At 40.6% G+C, this 9,850-nt stretch overlaps 1 protein-coding gene across 1 annotated transcript; it reads right to left on the reverse strand.

The window, feature by feature from the left end:
- LOC107607276 lies at window positions 8,863–9,540 on the reverse strand. The gene has a single exon (XM_016309249.1). The coding sequence runs from the start codon at window positions 9,538–9,540 to the stop codon at window positions 8,863–8,865; it is 678 nt and encodes a 225-aa protein (XP_016164735.1).

A 9,850-nucleotide genomic window follows, 5' to 3' on the forward strand; every position in this document is an offset into this window, starting at 1 on the left:
GGTTATGGAGGATTGATAATTAAAAGATAAATAAAACATAAAGTAAGATAAAGATAGAGATACTTATGTAATTCATTGGTAGAAATTTCAGATAAGCGTATGAAGATGCTTTGTTCCTCTTGAACCTCTGCTTTCCTATTGCCTTCTTCTAATCATTCATACTCCTTTCCATGGCAAGCTTTATGTTGGGTATCACCATTGTCAATGGCTACATCCCGTCCTCTCAGTGAAAATGTTCCACGCACGCTGTCACCGCACGGCTAATCATCTGTCAGTTCTCGATCATGTTGGAATAGGATCCATTGATCCTTTTGCGTCTGTCACACGCCCAAAAATTGCGAGTTTGAAGCTCGTCACAGTCATCCCTTCCCAGATCCTACTCAGAATACCACAGACAAGGTTTAGACGTTCTAGACCTCAGGAATGGCCGCCAATAATTCTAGCCTATACCACGAAGTTTCCAATCTTAGATTAGAAACCTAAGAGATACACATTCAAGCTTGTTTGCATGTAGAACGGAAGTGGTTGTCAGTCACGCATTCATAGGTGAGAATGGTGATGAGTGTCACATAATCATCACATTCATCATGTTCTTGGGTGCGAATGAATATCTTGGAGAAGAAATAGACTTGAGTTGAATAGAAAAACAATAGTAATTGTATTAATTCATGAAGAACAGCAGAGCTCCACACCTTAATCTATGGTGTGTAGAAACTCCACCGTTGAAAATACAAAAGTAATAATGGTGTAAGCATGGCCGAATGGCCAGCCTCCAAAGTCTAGGGACTAAACGTCCAAAGCTGAAAATACAATAGCAAAAGGTCCTATTTATAGAAAACTAGTAGCCTAGGGTTACAGAAATGAGTAATTAATGCATAAATCTTCTTCCAGGCCCACTTGGTGTGTGCTTGGGCTGAGCATTGAAGCTCCCATGTCTAGAGACTTTTCTTGGAGTTAAACGCCAGCTTTTGTGCCAGTTTGGGCGTTTAACTCCAGCTTTTGTGCCAGTTCTGGCGTTAAACGCCAGAATTCTTGAGCTGACTTGGAACTCCTGTTTGGGCCATCAAATCTCGGGCAAAGTATGGACTATTATATATGGGCAAAGTATGGATTATTATATATTAGCTTCTATTTTTTATTTTTTTTTTCTGAGCATTCTGTATTATTCATCATGAGTCACTAAATCTCCTACCCATTAGATAGAGGAGCTCTATTGAATTGAAATGAATTGATGTTCATTCTCTTCTCTTCTTGATTCTATCTTTGTTTATCTAAGAAAGAGTTTTTTATCTTCACAGATTCAATTCTATCGGAAGAAGAATTGAATCTATCAGAATTCTATGTAAGCCTTGGAAAAGGGATCATAGTAGTTTAGTTTAAAACTCTTCTGTCACAATGATTTTTATTTTAATTCAAAACCTGATAAGTGACATTTAATCAATCTGAATTGGGATCTTAGGAGTTGTGTGGCTTGGGATTAGCATTCATGCTTCTCCTCTTTTCATGAGCATTGGATCAAGGAATTGGAATTTGATCATGTTTAGAGAAATTGAATTACCAAGGAATTGGAATTTAGTTACTTATGATCCGCCAAAGATCTAACATTGCATGACTAAGAGGAAAGAGAAGTTCATTGATTCAGGAAGATTTGACATCTCAAATCCCTAATGATTTAAATGCATAACACTTCCTTACTTGTTTCAGCTCTCCTTTTCCAAGTCTTTAATTCAATTACTTCTAGTTCTTTAATACCAGTTTGCTTCACTTGCTCTTCAATTAAATGTTGACAATTCATTATTTATTACTTTCCAGCTCTAATTTTCTTGCAATTTAAGATTCTGCTCATTACATTCTAGCAATTTATTTTTTTTGCCATTTATTTTTTCGCATTTGCTTTATTGCATTTTAAGTTCTCAGTCATTTACGTTCCCACTCTTTAATTTCAATTAATTACTTCACTGCTGTAACACCCTAAATACCCTAAGCCTTACCTCGCATCGTAAAGCAAAGGTTAATCAAAGGTTACAACAGTTCTACGCTCATACATATAATATATGGAAAGAATTAATATAGTCTAGAAGCCCGATGAAGGATATAGCTCAAAAATAGGATTTGAAAAGCGCAAAACATACACACGAAGCTACAAACTTAACACACAAGATATAGGTATGATATAACCAAAAATAAGAGTATAATAACATGAATATCTAGCCACAGCTCGTGGAGTTTAAGCCGGCTAGTCATATATACAGACCAAATAGAATTCCGATAGTTAAAACAGCTTATACAAGTTTTTCTCTCAAAATAAGCCTCTAGGCAAAAGTAAAATACAAAAGATGAGAGATATAAACAAAATAAACAAAAAGACATCCAAAACAGATAAGGATCCTCCACTCTGTCACCATCGAAGCAACTCACCGAGGTGGGTTACGACCTGCATCTGAAAAACAACAACAGAATATGGTATGAGAACCAAAGGTTCTCAGTATGGTAACAGTGCCCAGTGATGTAAGATATAAGACCCCGGGACGCCAGAGGCAAACCTAAATCTTCATATCCATCACAAGATTCATCTTAAAGCATAACTAAAATAGTAAAGCATAACTTAAACCTTAACATAATAAAAGGGGTAGTCTATCTTAAAGGATTTTCTAATCTAACAATTCTCCGCTGTCCCACAGCCTTCACCAACCTATCCTTCATGCGATCCCATCTCCACCGCCTTCCGAGCCTCCTCAATCCTAGTAGAAAGCACAATTAATTTCAATGCAAGTAAAACACAAGTAATTCAATTAGGCAATTAGGCACGTCATATAATTAGGCAAGCAATTACAAGTCGGAAAAGCAAACAAACAGATAGAAAATGCATATGATGAATGTCTGTCCTATTGGCTGTGATATCACATTGTCGGTTCAACTGCCAATCCGACACATCTCTATGGAGATGTCGCCCTTCGGATCATCATTAGAAACCCCCGAGATATGGTGCTCGGAACACCGTCTAGGATTTTGTGCCTGCACACTCTATTGATCCAAAGGGATGCGAGCGGGATACTCTTGCCACGGACCTCATATCTCAACGCAAGCGGAACGAATCACTGCCCTTACGCCACCGCCGCTACCTCGACAGGCGGGATCCAATCGCCGTCCCTGCTGGGCGCATAGCATCTCAACAATCTGAGTATAAACAATAGTTTAGCGGTTTACAGAAAACATTTTTCAGTATAGTATGGATCCATCATTTCATTCCGAGTCCTCGACTTATCTCAACCATTGACAATTCAACATTTCCATTCCAAACTCAATAGTTCGTCACTTTCTCAATTTATTTTCAATAATCATCAACTCACTACTCTTCCTTCTCTCTCAACCAAACCCATCCTCAGTACACCAGAAAAACCTAAGCCTCTGTTTTGTAATTTTTCAAGATAATACCACATTAAATTTTCTAGGATATTTCCCATGTTCTAATACCTGAAAACAAGCCAAAGAGTCTTAAATTGGTATCACAGAAGTTTACAAGCTCGTTGGGAAGGTGAAATAGTCAAAAACAAAGTTTAAGTTGAAAAACAGGGCATGTGTGTACACACAGGGGTGTGCGTGCGCACGCCCAAGGAGATTTTCAAAAAGTGTGCGTACACATAGATGTGTGCATACACACAAGTGCAAAATCTTCCAAACTCTGTTCACTCGCACAAGGCGTGTGAACGCCCTCAACAGGGTGCACCCTCCAACGTGTGCATGCGCACAGGTTGTAAAACTTCAATGGTTATGTGCGCGCACAGGTTGTGCTAGCGCTTTCAACAGCAGGATTTTCCCTGTGTGTGCATACGCATAAGGCTGTGCGTGCGCACAGGTTCGAAAAATCACAGGGGTGTGCGTGCGCACAAGGCTGTGCGTGCACACACAAACCATAAATCACAAAATTTTGCAACATTGCAGAATTTCAGATTTTGACACCAAACTTTGAATGATCATAACTTCCTCTAAAAAATCCAAATTTTACAAACTTTATATCAATTTGAAGACTTTTCAATGAACTTTACGTCTAAACAAGTTTCAACCAATTTTAAAAACTGAGCCACAAGTTATGATCCGTCAAAGTTCACCAAAAACCAGTTTTTACCAAAATCCACAAATTTCTCAATTTCTTGCAATACATAACCAAAACCAAATCAAACCATTCCAAACTCCCATTTACATCATATCTCACCCTTTATGTCACTTTCCACCATTCATACCAAATTTTCTACCCATATTACTATATCATGAACCTCAACATCACATATATCATACTAAACCATTTTCCAATCCACACAATCATCCATCATCATTATATCATTAACAATCATCATAATTAAACTCGTTCAACTTCGATCTCACTCTTCAACATCATTTTATCAACATTAACAATCACAATTCATCAAATAGCGAAAGCTTATCAATTCATCATGCATCATACCTCAACAATTCCAACAACCAATTTAATTCAATCCTATCCTATGGGTCATTAGCCTAAGTCTCCAGAAATATTATATATTACATAGAAGATACCGAAACCATACCTTGGCCAATTCCTAATATGTTCTAAAACCTCAAAATTGAGCACAAGTCAAGCTTTCAACCATAATTCAAGCCACCAATCAACTCCAACAAGCATCAACTCACATCCAAAGGCTTCCAAACTCACAATAATCAAGCTATATACACACAAATCATAACTAATCAACCTAGGGTTCATCATAATTAAAATTTAACAAGAGTTCAAGACCTCTTACCTTGTCCAACAGTTTTGGAGGCAAAAGCCAAAGGTAATCAAAGGCTAGATTGTACCTAAACACCCAAAACCACAAAAATTTATTCAATACAAAACCCTAAAAATTCGAAATTTTGGAAGGAAGAACTGAGAGGAATTTCATGACTTCTTTACCAGTTTCTTGGCTGAGTTTTATAGAGCTCTTCGCAAGAATCACGTGGCCGCAAACGGTGCGGCGATCGGAGCTCCGTAGCTGAAGTTATGAGCTTGAGAAGATGATGATGAATAGTGTTTCTCTTCTCTTCTCCCTCTTCTCTTTCAGCTGGTGTGTGTGTGTTTGGAGAGTGTTGTGTGCTGAATTGGTCTTTAATGAGGGTATATATATGTTGGGCTTGAGCCCAACTTGGGCCTGGTCCAAACCGATAGCGTTTTTAGCCCGTTTGGCTCAACGTTGGGCCAAACCTTTAAAATTAACGCCCAATTTTTCATTTCTAATATTTTTCTAAGGTTTTTGACTATTTTTAATTTTTATCGCACAATACCGGACAAACTTAAACCAGTTCGACCGGTTCGGCTGCCGGTTCGCGGTTTTTCCCGATTTTTCGCAGAAATACATTTTCTGACTCAGAAAAATCTATTGAGTTCAAAAATCATATTTAAATCCTCAATTTCTCGTTCTAAATTTTCGGATCCTATTTTGGAAAATATTAATTATTTACTTAGATGATTAATTAATCTCGGTTCTTACATTCTCTCCACCAAATAAGAAATTTTGCCCTCAAAATTTAGTGATTACCTGAGAATAGCTCGGGGTAATTCTTTCGCATCTCAGACTCCAATTCCCAAGTATGCTCCTCATCTCCTGATCGCTTCCAAGCAACTTTAACCAATGAAACTTCCTTTCCTCGCAGCTTCTTCACACTAGTATCGTCAATTCGCACCGGTGTTACTTGAAAAGTCAAGTTCTCCCTCAGCTCGACCAACTCGGGTTCTAACACATGATCCGCATCCGACGTGTACTTACGGAGTTGTGACACGAGGAATACGTCATGCAAGTTAGACAGGTGAGGCAGCAAAGCTACTTGATATGCCACCGGCCTGAATCGCCTCAGAATCTCAAACGGTCCAATGAACCTCGGATTCAGCTTCTTGGTTTTGATTGCCCTTTCGATCCTTGTTGTCGGTGTAACCCTCAGAAATACATGTTCTCCCACTTCAAATTCCAACAGTTTCCTTCTCTGATCCGCATAACTCTTCTATCGACTCTGTGTCGTTAGAATTCTCTCTCGAATCTTCTTAATCTTCTCAGTAATCTCGGCTACCAAGTCAGGACCCAAAACACTTACTTCATCAGTCTCATACCAACAAAGTGGAGATTGACACTTCCGTCCATACAAGGCCTCATACGGAGCCATCCCAATGCTCGCATGAAAGCTATTGTTGTACGCAAACTCCACCAATGGCATGTAACGCTCCCAACTTCCAGGTTGATCCAATACACACGCCCTTAGCATATCTTCCAACGTCTGAATAGTCCTTTCCGACTGTCCATCCGTTTGTGAATGATACGTGGTGCTGAGACAGAGCTTCGTACCAAAAGTCCTTTGGAAAGCTCCCCAAAACCTTGATGTGAATTGGGGTTCACGGTCCGACACTATGCTCGATAGCACACCATGCAACCTTACGATCTCCTTGATATACAATCTCGCCAACTCCTCCATAGAATAGTTTACTCGGATAGGCAGAAAATGAGCGGATTTGGTTAAGCGATCCACGATCACCCAAACCGAATCAAATCCAGACCTAGTCCTCAGTAAACCGGTCACAAAATTCATCGCAATTCCTTCCCACTTCCATTGAGGAATTTCAAGTGGCTGTAGCATTCCCGATGGTTTCTGATGCTCTATTTTCACTTTCTGACACGTCAGGCACTTGGATACTACTGTAGCTACATCACCTTTCATCCCAGGCCACCAGAACATCTTTTTTAAGTCATAGTACATCTTTGTACTGCCAGGATGAATGGAAAACCCACTGTTATGAGCTTCTGACAACAAGTCTTGCCTCAGACTCCCGACATCCAGTATGCAAATTCTCCCCTTGTATCTCCACAATCCTTCACCATCCCTAGTGAATTCTCCATGCCTCTTCTTACCAACTGGTTGAAATAATTGCTGAAGCTTTTGCTCATCTTGCTGAGCCCTCTGTATCTCTAATTTAAACGTACTGGAAATCTGCAATTGATTTAAACAAGCTCTTCTGGCAATTTCACCAATATCCAGCTTAAGATCCACAAACTTATCCACTAACTCCTCTTCCTTGATTCTCATCTAATCAATTGTTAAAGACTTCCAACTCAACGTGTCTGCTACCATATTCACCTTTCCAGGGTGATAACGCAATTCAAAATCATAATCTTTAAGTAACTCCATCCACCTTCTCTGACGCATATTAAGCTCTTTCTGATCAAAGATGTACTTGAGACTCTTATGATCAGAGAAGACGCTAAACCTCACTCCATACAAGAGGTGTCTCCAAATCTTCAATGCAAACACAATCGCTGCTAATTCCAAGTCATGAGTTGGGTAATTTACCTCATGCGGTCTCAGCTAACGCGATACATAAGCCACCACGTTTCGGTGTTGCATCAACACACAACCCAAACCCTTTAAAGAAGCGTCACAGTACACTTCAAATGGTTCATGCCGTTCTGGTAAAATCAAAACAGGTGCTGAAGTTAATCTTTGTTTCAAAGTCTGAAAACTTTCTTCACACTCCAATGTCCATGAAAACGGCACCTCCTTCCTTTTCAACTTAGTCATCGGTAGTGCAATCCAGGAAAATCCTTCAATAAATCTTCGGTAATATCCAGCCAAGCCCAAGAAACCTCTGACTTCCATCACCATCGTTGGTCTTTCCCATTCCATCACCGCCTCTACTTTCGAAGGATCTATGGCTATTCCTGCTTTGCTCACCACGTGACCTAGGAACTTCACTTCCTCCTTCCAGAACTCGCACTTAGACAACTTAGCATACAATTTCCGCTCCTTCAGGATTTGCAACACAATTCTCAAAGTGTTCCTCATGCTCCTTCACCGTCTTAGAATAAACTAAGATGTCATCTATGGAAACCACCACGAATTTGTCCAAAAAGGGACAAAATACTATGTTCATGTAATCCATGAACACAGCAGGTGCATTCGTTAACCCAAAGGACATCACCGCAAACTCGCAGTGTCCATAACGCGTCCTAAACGCAGTTTTTGGAATGTCGTCCTCTTTCACCCATATCTGATGATAGCTGGATCTCAAATCAGTCTTTGAAAATACTCCAGCTCCTTGCAGTTGATCCATCAAGTCATCTATCCTTGGCAGTAAGTACTTGTTCTTCACAGTCACTTTGTTCAACTGTCGGTAATCCACACAAAGTTGCATTCCTCCATCCTTCTTCTTCACCAATAAAACTGGCGCTCCCCACAGAGATACACTGGTCAAATGAACCTCTTGTTCAGAAGCTCTTCCAACTGAGCCTTTAGTTCAGCCAGCTCTATCGGAGCCATTCGATACGGTGCAATTGATACTGGTCTGGCTCCTGGCACCAATTCAATCGCAAATTCAATCTCCCTTTAAGGAGGGAACTCAGGAATATCTTCCGAAAACACCTCTGGAAAGTCTCTAACTACCAGGATTTGATTTAGCTCCTGATTATCACCTAACACATTCGCAGCCAACAATATATAACCCTGACACTCTTCCCCACTACAGTGCACCATCACAGAGTTTAGGTAGTAACCCTCAGCTACCACTGCTCTATTTTCTCCTTCCGGCATAAACTGAATTGACCGCTCAAAGCAATCCAACAAAACTCGATTCTTCGACAACCAATCAAACCCCAAAATCATCTCCAACCCAACCATTGGTAAACAAATCAAGTCATGCACAAAATCTCTACCCTCAAGCTTGAAACCTACTTGCCTACAACCTGACCTAGTCATAACCGTCTGATGCGGAGTATGTACATGCAAATCAAATGCTAGTTCTAACACTTTCAAGCCTAGTTGCTCAACTTTAGCAAATGAAATAAATGAATGCGAAGCTCCAGTATCCTACAATGCAACTAAGGTCTTATCACCAATTAAACATATGCCTCTCATCAATAGATCTGCCTTAGCAACATCCTTGGCATTCACAGCAAATACTCGCCCTTGGTGCTGACTCTGACCCGCATTCGGGTTCCTCCCACGAGTGCAATCTCTCGCAATGTGACCAGGCAACCCGCAGTTGAGGCAATCACCTAAACCAATCTTGCAAGAATCATATGGATGAAAACGTCCACGATGCACACAAGTCAAATTCGGAGAAATCTTACTCTGATTCCTTCTTCCTTTGGCATACTGAAACTGATTATAAGTGTTCTTTTTTAAGCCTCCTTGAGCTTGAGGCGCATGTCCTCCTCTCTTGAAATTCTGCGCCCTCGGCTGAAAGTACTTACCACGTCCCTTACTAGTGTTCCCTCCATGAGTGTCCTTTGATGAGGCTACCGTCTTTGCATATTCTTCCACCACTCTCGCCTTGTTCACCAAATCGGAGAAAATACGATCCTCCATAGGAGCCACAGCAGTCATGAAGTTATCCTTCAATTCCCTTTGATACTTAATGCATTTCCAGCTTTTGTAGGTCTCTGGGGCACCCTGACACACCCTAGAGAACCTACAGAGCTCTTCAAATCGGCTAGTATAGTCCGTCACAGACAAGGAACCTTGCTTCAACTGCATAAGTTCCATCTCCTTCGCTTCCCTTGCAGACTCAGGAAAGTACTTCTTGTAGAAGGCCGTCTGGAATACATCCCAACGGATATCGGCATTCTGAAGCTGGAGCAAACGGCATTCTGCTTGCCACCAATGCTGGGCCTCTCCCAAAAGCTGATAGGCAATAAACTCTACATATTGGTTGTTTGGAACATGTTGTGCTTGTAAAGCACGCTTCATAGCCTGGAACTAATTGTCCGCCTCTGCAGGTTTGGTTGATCCTCTGAAACTTGGAGGATGAACCTTGAGAAAAGTCGCCAAGGTCATCGGAGCACCTCCCATGTGA

The sequence above is a fragment of the Arachis ipaensis genome, chromosome B07 (genome assembly GCF_000816755.2).
Source record: "Arachis ipaensis cultivar K30076 chromosome B07, Araip1.1, whole genome shotgun sequence".
Taxonomy (NCBI): domain Eukaryota; kingdom Viridiplantae; phylum Streptophyta; class Magnoliopsida; order Fabales; family Fabaceae; genus Arachis; species Arachis ipaensis.